Here is a 14,111-nt window from a genome sequence, read left to right on the forward strand (position 1 = left end):
AGCCTTAAGTGCCTGGATCAAATGTGCTTTATGCTCGAGTGCATTGTCGCTTGTTTAAAATAGCATCTAAAGTAGAAAAGCTACCGGTCCAGATTATGCGCGCGCGCGCGCATGTGTGTGTGTGTGTGTGTGTGTGTGTGTGTGTGTGTGTGTGTGTGTGTGAGTGTGTATTTAGGCTGTGGTGATTAAGGACCACTCAGTCTAGATTATTGATTGTACTTGGTGATGAGGTGGCTTTTGAACGATAGGTCTAGGGATAAAATAGAATAAAATAAAACCAGCTTCTCAAAATAAAGAGAAACAAGTTTGTCCTCAAGTCTATGAATAAATAGTAAATAGTGAAAGGTGAATAGAAATGTTGCTACAGTATACAGTAGATACTGAAGAAGGGTAAAAGATCAAATGGGTGCCGAGAGTCAGACGAGATGGGTGAGTTCTGTAGCCTACACAGTGTTCGGATTTTCAGTAACGACGCATATAATTGGCTCGTCTTGAGTTCGTCTATCCAATCAAACTCCAGTTTGCTGTTACCAGGAAGCAGAAGACGCGATAGAGAAATATATCCTATATCCCTTGAACTGAATGCTACTTGAGAAAGACGGGTTAATGGACAGCAAAGATTCATTTTTACGGGGGAATATGCTTGTCGAACATCATCATAAGTTACATTTTTCACTTAGCATGCAACTGTCGGTCTCAGCATAGCAGAGCTTACGTTAGCAGTGACAGCTACCTTACCGTGGAAGTTCCAGTTAGCTAGCTAATGTAGCCAGCTAGCTAGCTGTATAACCTAGCTAGCTAGGTTAAGTAGTTTAAGCTAACGTTACAGCATTGCTTAGCAATGTTACGAACGTCGGTCGTAAAATCATATTTGACCCACTTTACCAATTAACTGTTCTGTCTGTCGGGTAAACTAACGTTACTTTGAAACGTTGCTTATCAAAATGGCAAGCACCGTGGTGGGAGTCGGTACGGGGGTTTTCGTTATAGCCGTCGTTTGGATTGCAGCTCTTGTGTTTGGGATGATGCTGCTCAGAGCATCTGGATCTGCAAAGTGAGTGAGAACAGCACCTCCACATACTCCTTAAACAAGCCCAGTTAGAACAGAACTGCATGCATTGATGGAGAATAGCCCAGATAGGAGACAGTTTATTAGTCTGTGACTCAGTCAATGCCTTATTCCCTTGACATTTCCTACACTTTAATGTTGATTTGATTGTTGGCCAAAGCACACATCCTCTGGAACATAAATAATTTAAGCCGTGGCATTAGTAAGGTTTCCTCGAAAATTCGGCATATGTCTGACTTTGTCAGATAACGTTAGCTCTTTATTCCAATATAATGCCCAAAAATTATGTTTCATGAACACAGTGTTGTGTTAAAGGGAGGAAAATGTAGCCTAAGGTTAGTTGCAACAAAGCTGAAATATAGTCGAATGAAGTGCCAAATTAAAGAGTGGACCCAGATTTAGAAGAGACCTTTAGCTGTTTTAACAGTTATGAATCGATTTCTGAAAAAAGAAAAATGTGTTAAACTAGTTTGTTTTTTTTAAACACTGGATTTCACACAGAAAAGGTTGCAACGCTCATATTTCTGCCGCCTAAATATTTCGTTGTCTACGTAGATCAGCAAAAATAACTAACACTACTGTTTCTGATTTACTGAAATTCTACGAAACAATGAATTATACCCACATGCTGCTATAGTTGATTGCTGCACCTTCATTCATGACCTTCAAATCGCTGCTGATTAATACTTGCAATAACAAAAGCAGACCTATTAAAGTCAGTACATGTTTACCGTATATGTGTGTAGAATGCACCGTGACACCAAACACTGCACACTTGTGTAAGGTGCAATTACAGGAATGTTTTTAAATGGGGTGAAACATGGTGCTATTTACTTGATTGAAAAGTTAACAACTTTTCAAAACTGCAATCAAGAATGCCATTGTTCTAAATGGCACTTTATAATGACATTATCCTTAGATAATACTGCGTTTACTGCAAATCAGCAGTGGGAGTGTTATGTTATGCTCTGTGTTTGAACTGTGTGTGTTTGTGTTTTGCCAGGTTAGGCGTTATCCCCGTTGGGTTTCTGGCTCTCACCATCACTTTGGTGCTGGTGTTTTTCCCTCGCAGCCCAGAAACTACTCCCCCTTTCAAAGAGATAGAGGTGAGCTCTATGCACTGATCTCACACACCTTTACACTACGATACTCACACCCCTGCGTTAGTTAATTGTAATAGTCATGTCTATGTATTTATTTATTTGCACAATAACATCAAGACAACAGAAACACAACAATAAAATAAAATAAAAGAAAGACTGTGCAGGTGAGTTTAAGAAAAACCCCAGGGGCTTATAGAAGGAATCTCACCTAAGGAAGAGAAAAAAAAATATAATGAGCAATTACAAACGTCCTGTCATCTACAAATTAAACACAGGTAAGCGGGGAATTAAAAAAACAAGCTACATTAAACAACAAAGGCATGAAATAAATTACAAAAATATAGATAAATTAAGGATGTGTGGACCTATGTCTATTGGCTATTGGTTTGCATTGTCAACTAAACAGAGTGATATATCTTGTACTGCCTACAATAGGAATGGATATGTTGCACTATATTAAAATGCAAATAACACAGAGAAATATGTATATTAGAAAACCGATTTGGTTTGAAAGCTGTTAACATGCTGGGTTGACATTTCACTACATGAAGAGGCAATTTAAACGTACATACCGCTGCCAGATCAATGACAAGGATCTATTGTAATTAGTATTATATCAGACTATTTATTGCATTATAGAGTATTTATTAGAAGGATAACCCCTTGAGATGAACCGTCTCATTTTCGAGGGGGTCCTTAAAAACACCGAGTCTTGTGTTGTTATCGTCTGTGCATAATGACAGCATAATGTACTTCAGTTGGAAATAACAGCAGGCCTGGGATGTTTTCACTTCTGTTGTGAGGCCATTTGGCTTCCATTTGCTACCAAATGTTTTGGGTACAGAGACCACTGAGTGAAAATGAGGATTCAGAGCCCACAAACAAATAGCTTACTTTAGCTGAATGGATAATCTCATACTCACTTTTGTGTTCCCAAAAACTGATATATAAATCACACATTTAAGAACAGTAAAGGAAATGAAAGTGGTCTCTTATTTCGTGCTTATTGGTGACTGCAGTAGAACAAAAATGTATCTTTATGACGGATGTATGGTCTCAAGATCTCAAAGGTAATTCATATGGTGTGTGTGTGTGTGTGTGTGTGTGTGTGTGTGTGTGTGTGTGTGTGTGTGTGCGCCAAATGCTAAAAGGCAAAGCTCAGATCAGTATCTAAAAACAGTATTCCATTATTTGTACTGATGAGGATATAGGCTCCATTTAGGTTTGAGGCAGGTGAATATAAACAACCTATCCCAGATAAAACCCTAACTCTGATATAAGCCAGTATCCTCAGTGCTGTGTGCTTGTAAATAGCATGTGTCATTGTGCGTGCACGCCTGCGTATGGTGCTTGTCATAAAGGCCTGCTCTGCTTTATCTCAGTCCAACAGCAACACAGAACAAACACTCCCCCATGTTGCCTCTGGGTCGTGCCAATAAGCTGGCCAGATCTGCCAAGCAAGCTGCCGCTCCATAGAAATAGCGGCGCAGAGCCCCGTCCCGGCGAGCTCACATTTTATAGCTTTTTGTGCGAAGGCAGATACCAGACCAGCAACAGAGAGCGAGAGAGAGAGAGAGTGGCAGCAAAATGGGACTTCCTGGGTTTCTGTACAACGCTTATGGGTAAAATCAACCCATGGCTATAACAAAAATTAATTCCAGTGTTTAAAGAGGTCACATATAAAATCACTTGTAATAATGACACCTTTATAATGCTAGCAAAAAGTCATCATCGCCCATTGGTTTGCTTTGTATAGAGTTCTTAACCCTTATTAATTATCAAGTTGCCTGTTGGGAGGGTATACATTATATGAATTAATTAGCTTACATGCTGTAGCATGTCGCAATTATAAGGAGTCTTCTTACAGTAGATTACTATTTTTTTTATTTATTTTTTTTTACATGAATTGAATATATTTATCTTTTTGCTTATTTTTAAGGGGTTTACAACCGTCATTGTCCACAAATGAGGAAAATTGCCAATTCGGCATGTCATTACGTCAAAACACACATACAAACACACACACACACACACACACACACACACACACACACACACACACCAACAACACTGACAGTATGAATCCTCCAAGTAATAAAACAAAATTTAAGAAACACACCTTAAGAATAAAGATTGAAATTGAGTCTGTAAGAATTGAGCTTGCGTGGGCATCCTCTGTGACTCATCTTTGGTATTTTAAACTGAAATAAATCAATATCAATAGACCGTTTTCATTATAAGCAATAAACATCCTCAAATATATTCATACACCGTATTTAAACAACGGTAAAAATGCATGTGAAGGTGAAATACTGCTTTACTGGGGACTTTGAATGATGTCTTGTGTTCACATCATGTTTTCATGTAAACTCATTTTCAGAGGATGCACACAAAAGCTGAAACCTTACCTGCAAGCAAGGGGGATGATGTATATGTCTGGCTGTGTTTTCCTCTATGTAAGAAATGTCCAACCGCTGCTGTTAAACAAAAGTAAAATATCACAGTGCCAATTAGGCCAGTCCCAGACTAGGGGTGGGGGTGGTTTATACTATACCCTCCCTCCCTCTCTCCCACCTGCCCCCCGCCCGTCTGCCAGCTACCACCCGTGCGCTCAGTGGCCCATTAATAAAACATGGGCCACACTTTGAGTTCCTGCTTGCTGTGTAATTGGCAAATTAAAAAGTGAGATGTGTTAAATGCATCCATAAGAGACGGCATACATCATCCCCACCTCTCTTAGACACCAGTGGATTCACACACACACACACACACACACACACACACACACACACACACACACACACACACACACCTACTCTAATTACACAACAGTCCCTGTTAAATCTGTCTTTAGTCAGCAGTAGGGCTGATACTCTTCTGGTATTATCTGGCTTAAGGGCTTTTTCTTGCGTTTGTATTCACGTATTCATGGGTGGCTCATGATCTAAATATTAACACAGACCCAGAGCTATCAGTGGAGTGTTGATTAAAACTTTATCAACTCCAAACTTTGCCTAACTTAAGCAACACCAATGCCAATCTAGAGGATCTATTGCTTCTCCAAGTCCTGCGCCTCGTTTGCTTCAGATCTGTTAATTGACGCATTACTCAGGCAAGCTGCGGCGATGTGTGGCGCGTGTGTGTCCTCCACTGATCATCCCATCTAGATAAAAAACAGCAGGATCAGAAAATAGCCAGCACCCCAGAATCTGCATCAGTGTTCAGCAGTTTGTGAGAGAACAGTGAAACAACAAACAGTCTCTGTCTTTAAATACACTACTGCACATGTTATTCCCTGAACATAACATACAGGTCTGATTCCTTTATGAATCAATAACCAGCGCTTGGCTACGTGTTGGAGCCTGTGGCCAGGTTTGAAAAGGCAGTGCTGGAACTGGCTTTGATACAGTCACTACAGTCACACTGCTTCTGTTAACTAAACTCAGAGTATTGGCTTATTGGTGATTCAATACTAGTACTTGTCTTTCTCTCTCTGGGAATGGGCTGGGCCATTTTTCTGTGTTAAGGCTCTGACACACCAATTCATTTTTTTGGGCGACAATACAGATTAGCGCCGCCTGCTGTTATGGAGACGTATTACGTCTCACGCACGCGCAGAATGTACGCTCAAGTTGGCGTCGCCTCAGTGTGTTCCGAGGCACTTTTTGGACCTCGGGGAGCCGACTGATCAGTCCGACTGGCTTTACTGCGACGGTCAGCCGTCGGGTCGGTGTGTCAGAGCCTTTAGATAACAAGAGATTACTTAACTTTAAGTGGAGACATTAATACACTGACTTTAATATTAGGCTTTTGCAAATTCAAAATATTCTCTAGGGTTATAAAATAACAATTGTGTCACAACAGTGGGGTGGGTTCTGTTTAGAGGTCGACCGATTAATCGGCCGATTTTTGGCATTTTTTAACATAATCGGCATCGGCCAATATCCCAGTATATCAAGCCGATTAATAGGCAGGCGCATCTGCGGGCAGCCTAGTGTTAAAAACATGAATAGGTGACATTTTTTACAGCGCACCCAGACCAGCTGCCTCCAGCCCCTCCCTTTGTGAAGTCTTGCAGTGTGTCTCGCGCAGTCACTTCAGGTTCAGACGCTACCGTTAATAGTAGCATGTCGCTGCCTTGGGATTAACTGTACTAATAAAACCGTACAAAACACCGCGGCCACACCGCTGTGGAAGCTCCCCGAATGTCATTTATCAGAGTCTGGTTGTTACCCCTGTCCGTGGCAGTCTCATCCACTCCTATAACGGAGTTAACTGGAGCTAGCTAACCACTAACGGAGCTAATCGTTGCTAACAGAGTCTTCAGTTCTCCGTGCCTGTATCCATTAACTGCATCTATGGATTTGAGCACAAATAAAACCCTTAATTTGATTAAATTGGCTGGACGAGTTTTAAATTACAACTCAGAGTTGTTTGAATGACAGAAATGTGCTGAGATAAGATCCTAATGAGTGCAACAGGACATGTAACAGTAGGATCCCCAAAACACAGATAAAACACTTCAACAAATGAACAATGATCTAACAAACAAGGTGAACAAGAACTGACTTTAGAGAGTCCTAGTCATATGTGATTCAATAGGAGTTAGGAGGTAATATTGTTGAGATTAATAATGTCACTTTCTGTGAAGCAGATTTGTATTCTCAGAAGTTTAATAAATGCTGATAAGTGCACTAAACTTTATTTTTATTTATTATTTATTTTTTCAAGTTTATTTGACAAAGTTTATTTTCTTCTTACCTGTTTCTATTAATATATTTTTCATACATTATTTATACAATATACAGTATGTTTTTACATTATACATTTTTAATTCAAGTATACAAGTGTAGATTGGTGAAGTGTTCAATAAATGTTTTTGTTGAGAAATTCTGTGTATATTAGTGTTACATTTTATCTTTCAAATAGAGGTTTAAAAACAAGCACATATCGGCCAAATATCGGCCAAAATAAATCGGCAGCATTAATCGGCAATCGGCTGACCCTGATTTCTAAAGATCGGCATCGGCCAGAGAAAAACCATATCGGTCGACCTCTAGTTCTGTTAAATAAGGTTAGTGGGCACCCGGGTAGCTCACCTGGTAGAGCGCACGCCCATATACAGAGGCTTAGTCCTCGACGCAGAGACCGCGGGTTCGGTTCCGACCTGCAGCCGTTTTGCTGCATGTCATTCCCCCCCTGTCTCTCCCCTTTCATTTCTAAACTGTCCTATCAAAGATAAAGGCCTAAAATGCCAAAAGAAATAATCTCATAAAACAATAACATCAGTATTGGAACGGATAAAAATCTAGTACATTGAATCAATTCATCACTACTTGTTAAGTGTTGTTTTTGTAAATGTTTATTACACCCAAACAGTAACACTAGTTGTAAGTAGTAAACTATGATCTCTAATTCCAATTTGAAGTGTGAGTGCTTACTGAAGAGGACACTAGGGAAGTTGCTTATTTTCTTTCTGCCATCGTTCTACCATTTAGGACCCAAAATGTCCCATTCATAGTTTGTTTGAGTTGACTTTGAGGTCTCCGTCACTTCCACAACAGACGAAACAGTCAACGCGGGTCTGCCCAATGCAGCACGGAGTCAGGCAATTTATCATTCAGGATTATCTCAAATTAAATCTAACTGTGCATCCATGTAGCCAAATATGCACTCTTCCCTCAAAGCCCACAGTTGACAGCAGTCCCCGGGTTTGTCACAAAGAAGCCAGCTACTGTAAAACGTAACCCTTGTCTGTCAATGGCCAAATATGTCTCCGCTCTGGTGCTGCAGGTACAGGCATCAGTTAGTTCCCTTTCTACAGCAGCATGGCTGGGCCAGGTGACTGCTCGCTGTTTAGAAATATTGAATGAGTGTCCCTTGAAGCTTCCGGTGTGCACTCTCATATCAGTCCAACTTGTGGTGACCGTCGGTTATTCTGAATTGTCAACCATTAGTAATGTAAGAAAAATAAATGTATCAACTTAATTTGTTATTGTTTGATTCAGCTTTCAAGGCAACGTGTTGTTGTAGATTTCCCTGTGAATGTGTGTGTCTGTTTGTTAGTCTGTATGTAATACATTCATGGCCTGACATTATTCCACTTATCACTCTGCTGCTACACAAAGCCTTTGTGAAGGCCTGCTCCTGACATCTAGTGGCTAATAGAGGAAACACTGAATTTTGAAGAGCCATGCTTTTCCCATGCTTTGGAAACTATTTACTCGGTTAAAAAAAAAGTATGTAGTTATTAAGAACTCCTGAAAGTAAACAGATTCCCTCTTTCTCTCTACAGATAGTGGACACTTTGTTCATCGGCCGCTATATACTGCTGGCGGTGGCGGGCGCAGTCTTTCTACTGATGTTCTTCATGCTGCTCCCCTTTCATTTCCTGGAGCCAGTGCATGCCAAGGCCTTAAGAACACACTAGAGCTGGCAGAGGGATCACACCGCTGATGGACACAACTTACGACAAGCAGGGCTGAGCAGAGCCCCCCCCCTACAGAATGCATCCCAAACAGAAACAGCAGGAGAGGCGGTGCCAGTGTTTTCTTCTTAACTGTGCTTGTTGACTGTGTGTGTGTACAACCAACAGAAAGGAGATATCAAACAGTCCCCCAGATTGTTGTATTTATATTTTGTATCATTTAATACATTAATAGAAGATATTTTTTTATACTACAGTGCTGAAACACTCCCTCCAGCTTAAATAAAATAATGAAATATTTAAACTGCCGCACTTATTTTGTCAAGTTACGGTGTTAGAAGTCTATATCCTTTCGCATTCCACTTCCGGGATTGCTCCGGTGCTGCAGGAAATTCCGCCGGATGCATGTCTTTTGCAGCTACCGCTGTCCCCATGCTTTGCAGTTGCTTTACATTATTAGTACACTATTTGGGTTTGAGCATTTTTGATTTGTCCCTTTATCTTGATGGATTATTAGCAGTTTTCAGGTGATGAGGAAGATATACTTCATAATGTAAAAGTATATCAATCTCTTTAGCGACAACTCTGCCAGAAGAAAACCACTTCATATGCAGGGACGTTTCTGTGTACCTCTGAAGCTGTAAAGATGACAATTTAGCATTTTACACTATTTGGTGGTTTTGGTCTTAGTCGACTAAGACGTGGGGTATACTCACCGCAGCTGACCTGTCGAGCACCAGTGTGATGTCATGGCAGCGCCATAACTGTTTATGCTCCCGGTGGTCGCGACACTAGTTGCAGTCTTCTCCTGAACAGAGGTGGCGCTACTGAGTAAAGGCTACCAACATTGCTATTTCTACGGACTAGAAGAAGAATAAAGGTAAACAACGACAGAACTGGCAGCAGCATTGACGTCAATGCGCGTCAGCGAGATCTACGTCATTTTGACGTCACATTGGCACGTGCAAGCTCGGATGCAGCGACTGTAAAACGGCCTTTAGATTTCTTTAGCTGATTAGGCATTTTTTATGCTTTTTTTCATGCTGAATGACTTGTTTCAAGGCTTTAAATGGCTTTCAATGACTTTAAACAAGATCTAAAGTGGTGCTTTTGCATGATTCTTTGTGGAGATGAGGACAGCCCTACTTCTTATTTACTGTAGAGCGGTAGCAATCTTGTCAGCAAACTTTTGAGCTTTACGGGAAACAATCTGCTGCTGGCTCAGCTGGTAGCAAGGTCCATGGTTAGTTTGTGTGTGTAGATGTTTAAGGGAGGATTGGGCTGGTGATTTCTTTTTTTTATGAAAAAGGAAACGTCTACTATGAAGGCCCAGCATGCTTTGGGCTGCCACTTTGTCAAACATCCCCATTTCCTTCACAGCATATGTAACATTACATAGTAACCAACAGTTGTAGATTTATCTGCGAGACGTTATTTAGAAGCTATAGTATCATTGTTTTTTGCTATTTAGTTTAGTTTATTGGTTTACTGATATACAAATACTACAGATTAATATACACATAAACGATGTGATGGAGGGATGCAAAAAAAACCCAGAGGAGCTTAATCTGGGCATTCTCCAATGCATAATCCTATTAATTATTAAAATAGATAATTGTTGTTATATATATTATGTATAACAATGTTATGATGTTGTGTATTGCTATTCTACATTTTGGTTACGCATGTTGCCAACCATTGAATCATCCTCTGTGCTGTGTTGTCAGGACTTTGACAAACACAGTGCTACATCGGCATGGTTATGATGCTGATTCCATGGGGTATGAATAAGCAGATGATTCCATAGAGAGTAATGAGCGTTTGCAGTCTAGAGGCTCAATTATAAACACTTGCCCCCCCCTCCCACCTCCATTTTAAAAGTGTGAAGCCCGAGGAGACGTGGAGTGGAATTCCAACCAGGATGATGAAAGAGAATCTAATGAATCAAAACCAATCCTATTAGTTCCAGCCCACATCTCCATACTGTGGTCCTTTTTCTGCACAACAATCCACCGCATGATTTCACACAAGCTAGGGAACTGGGGAGGGGGGGTTCCAGCAGGGTGGGACAGGAGATCCAAAACCTTTCAACCTGGAGGGACTTGTTGCCTGTAATTGACCGCGTGATTACCACAAAACATGATCTTAGCCCCCGCAGAAAGTGGCTACTGGGGGACGAGCCAATTAAAGTGCACTGAAACTGGAAAGAGAGGTTCAGCTGGCTAAGATTTAACTTCAACAGAACTGTTTTGGTTCTCTCACTTTGGCTTGTCCTTTTGAGAACACTCAGCTGCAGTTTATATGTCCAGGTCACAATACAAAAGCTGTTTACATCAATTCCTGGCGGTCTTGAAGTCTGCAAACTCAGGGAATCTGAATCCCCGAGGTCTTCGTCTTGAAGATCTGACAGTATTCTTTGGTTTACTCTCTCGTTCTCACACTCTCCCTCTACCTTACCTTTTTAATCGCTCTCTCCCCCACGTCTTACTCGCTCCCTCTATCCTTTCCTCATTTCAATTTTTGCTACTAAACCCTGTCTCTGGGGAGTGGGAAAATGAGCAGAACAAAGCATGTGGGGGTTTTGAGGATCATTCGGAACTGGGAGACAGAGTCTTTGTGGCGATGCCAGCTGGACATATAAAGAGACGGGGGCGGGCGAGATAGAGAAAGGGGGAGCAATGCAAGGGAAAAGAGGTGCGAGCAGAAAGCTCAGGGCGCTTGGTTTCCAAACTGCGGAGGCGACAGGGTGTGCTCCTCTCCTCCTCCTCTCCTGCATTCAGACGCGTTCAAGCAGAACTGGCTTGCCGTTCACATCCTCAGCCCTCTCGCCCTCTGTTTGTGATATGGATACCGTCACCGCCCCACCCAGCACCCACAACATTGAATGTCCATGAAAGATTTCGGTCAAAGTTGGTGCACTTATCCCAAGAGAATGCGTTTCAGTTCATGTTAAATCAAGCAGATGGCAATGTTTGCAGCTCTTTTCAAAAAGTTTGGTAAATAAAACTTGATGAGTGCTCCATGGGGAAAAACTAAAAGTGAAGGAGTTCATTTTAAATCCTTATATAGGCGTTGGAATAAATAAGGGTTTACTAGCCAACAAGTGAATGTTTGGCAAACCTGAAGACATCAGAGTTCACTGGCAGGGTATTTAGCAAAGCTGTGAAAGAGTTAGGGATAGAACGTGGAAATGGACCAGGGCCTTGTCACCCGAGCAACAAACTATGCAGTCTTGGGGCCAAGGAGAGTTTTTTCTCAGCGCTGCCTGGCCGTGCTCTATTGTGCACTTTTGTATGAAGCCAGGGGATGCTATCATTGCAACACACACTAGAGAGGGGCAAAGTCCTCAATCTGAGATCCCGGTGTTGCCTTGGCCTTTTACATCTCTCTCTCTCAGGAAGGAATTACCCTAAAGCTCTGCTTCGCAGTTGGACGACGATTAGAGATCAGGAGGTCAGGTCGCTCACCAATAGCCCTCTGCTGCTTGGACATGACACCCCATCGCGGGCCGAAGCTCGGCCCCATGGGGGGGTTCCATTTTGACAGTGTCAAAGCCATGATTGAATTTTGGCCAGGCTTAGGAAAGCAATGGCTACACTGATTAAAGAAAATGTTGGCAATAGTTGAACATGGGTGGCCACAGTGATCCGCAGAGCATGCTCAGTTCCTGCTTGACTCAAACTGGCCTGTGTTTTAATATCTTAGCTTTTGGATTGACCTACCTTTACATACAGTTTGGCACAGCAGAGCAACGCCAACAAAAATAAAGTGATTTAGAAATATGCTTGATACTGAATGAAAATTAGATCAAAATGTTAATAGCTTTGAGTATCACTTTAGAAATATGCTGGTATTTCATCATCCTCACCACTAATTATTTTGGGTGGAGCGCTTTTTTTTGGTGGGGGAGACAAATAAATGCAGAGCAGTACTTTGAAACTGGGCAAAGCAACCAGCACTACTTTATTTAAACAACTATGTATTTAAAAAGAGCAAGACAATACGATACAAGATTCAAGTTACAAACATAATATAGTGACTGAGTTTTTTTTTTTAACTCACACCAACAACAGAGTAACTTTGCGTTTAACTGTAGTGTTAGTTTTTTTCCTGTCTTTCCTCTCAGTTAGAACAACATCCTTGCATATGTATGTTAATATACAGCACTATGCTTTCCATTTTGCTCACAGAATTCATTTAACTCGTACCTTGGGCATGAAACAAATTGCACCCACAACCAGTACTACTTTCAACTTGAGATTATGCAAAATAAACTTTTACCAGAAGTCTAGCATGGCTAAACTAAATGATTCAGTATGGTAATCAAATGTAGATAGGCCAATTAGGTTCAAACCCAATGTACTCAACCACAACTTTAATATCAAAAACCCAACAAAGAAAATAAAAAAATATAAAACCAAATTAACCAAAAACTGAGATCTCAGAATTAAACAGGTTTTCGTAGAGATAACCAGGGGAATACTAAATCAGTCTTTGTTTGTTCAACCGTTTCATTAGTTTGAGTGCACTCAAGTTCCTATCACCACCCTTAGCAGGTACAACTGTCCATCCTGGCTCCTCAGAGAATGGAGTAGATGACAGGAAAATCCTGTGAGTAGTGGAGATGATGATGGCGAAGATCCAGTGAGCGGTAAGAAGATTGTGACGATGAAGATGAAACCTAGTGAGCGGTAGGAAGATTGTGACGATGAAGATGAAACCTAGTGAGCGGTAGGAAGATTGTGACGATGAAGATGAAATCCAGGAGGCAGTATGTAACATTTCACTTCATTTCAGTTCACTTGTGTTTCTCCTCAGGATACAACATATTCTTAAATACTACACATTTTAACCACATTTCGCTTAAACATTTTAGCTTAAACTCAATGTTATTTGTCCATCTTAATTGACTAGCTTACAGAAAACATCACAGTCACAACAAAAGGACGTTAAATACAGTTTATTCAGCTACGTGTCTGTAGCTGAATTAGCTAACCAACAGCTAAGTTAAAATTTTCCTAAATGTACAATGACAACAATTTAAATATTAACCAACCATACCCTTTGTAAATTCATCAGGTTAGTAGCTAATTCCGACTGGTTTTAAAATACAAATCAAGAAACAATTGTCAAGGTTAACAACACCGATAGTGCTAATTTGCTGTTAGCTAGCAGCTAAGCTAACTCACCGTAATATTCCATTCACACGCCATTTAGACGGGGTCGGCAGCTCCACGGCGTTGTATTGTATAACTTCTCTTTCACACTTTCAAGAATCTCTCCTTGTTTATCGTTGCAAGTTTTCTACTTTAATGAAAGTGGTTAGACCATTTCAACAACACAAGCGCTACCTGCTGGCGCTACTATATATATATGTATATATATATATATATATATATACCTTTTTCAAGGCAGACATGTTGACATGTCATAGTAGGAAAAGCACAGGTGTGTTCAAAACCATTAATGATGGCTGCATTCCACTTAGGAGAGGTCCTGGTATTGTGCATGC

At 40.9% G+C, this 14,111-nt stretch overlaps 1 protein-coding gene across 1 annotated transcript; it reads left to right on the forward strand.

Annotated features, from left to right (window-relative positions):
• The first annotated feature begins 498 nt into the window (after positions 1-498).
• tmem218 (transmembrane protein 218) lies at positions 499-8,676 on the forward strand. The gene is made up of 3 exons (XM_031311112.2): positions 499-1,054; positions 2,073-2,175; positions 8,468-8,676. Exons 1-3 carry the CDS (start codon positions 945-947, stop codon positions 8,600-8,602), a joined length of 348 nt encoding a protein of 115 aa, XP_031166972.1. The 5' UTR covers positions 499-944; the 3' UTR covers positions 8,603-8,676.
• Positions 8,677-14,111: the final 5,435 nt, after the last annotated feature.

Source organism: Sander lucioperca, chromosome 13 (genome assembly GCF_008315115.2).
Source record: "Sander lucioperca isolate FBNREF2018 chromosome 13, SLUC_FBN_1.2, whole genome shotgun sequence".
Taxonomy (NCBI): domain Eukaryota; kingdom Metazoa; phylum Chordata; class Actinopteri; order Perciformes; family Percidae; genus Sander; species Sander lucioperca.

What these genes read in the sequence shown, in the direction of transcription:
- tmem218 (XM_031311112.2), top strand. Translation starts at nt 945, where the DNA reads ATGGCAAGCACCGTGGTGGGAGTCGGTACGGGGGTTTTCGTTATAGCC. An exon ending in AGAGCATCTGGATCTGCAAA is followed by an intron (nt 1,055 to 2,072) that starts GTGAGTGAGAAC and finishes GTGTTTTGCCAG; the next exon opens with GTTAGGCGTTATCCCCGTTG. An exon ending in CCCCTTTCAAAGAGATAGAG is followed by an intron (nt 2,176 to 8,467) that starts GTGAGCTCTATG and finishes TTCTCTCTACAG; the next exon opens with ATAGTGGACACTTTGTTCAT.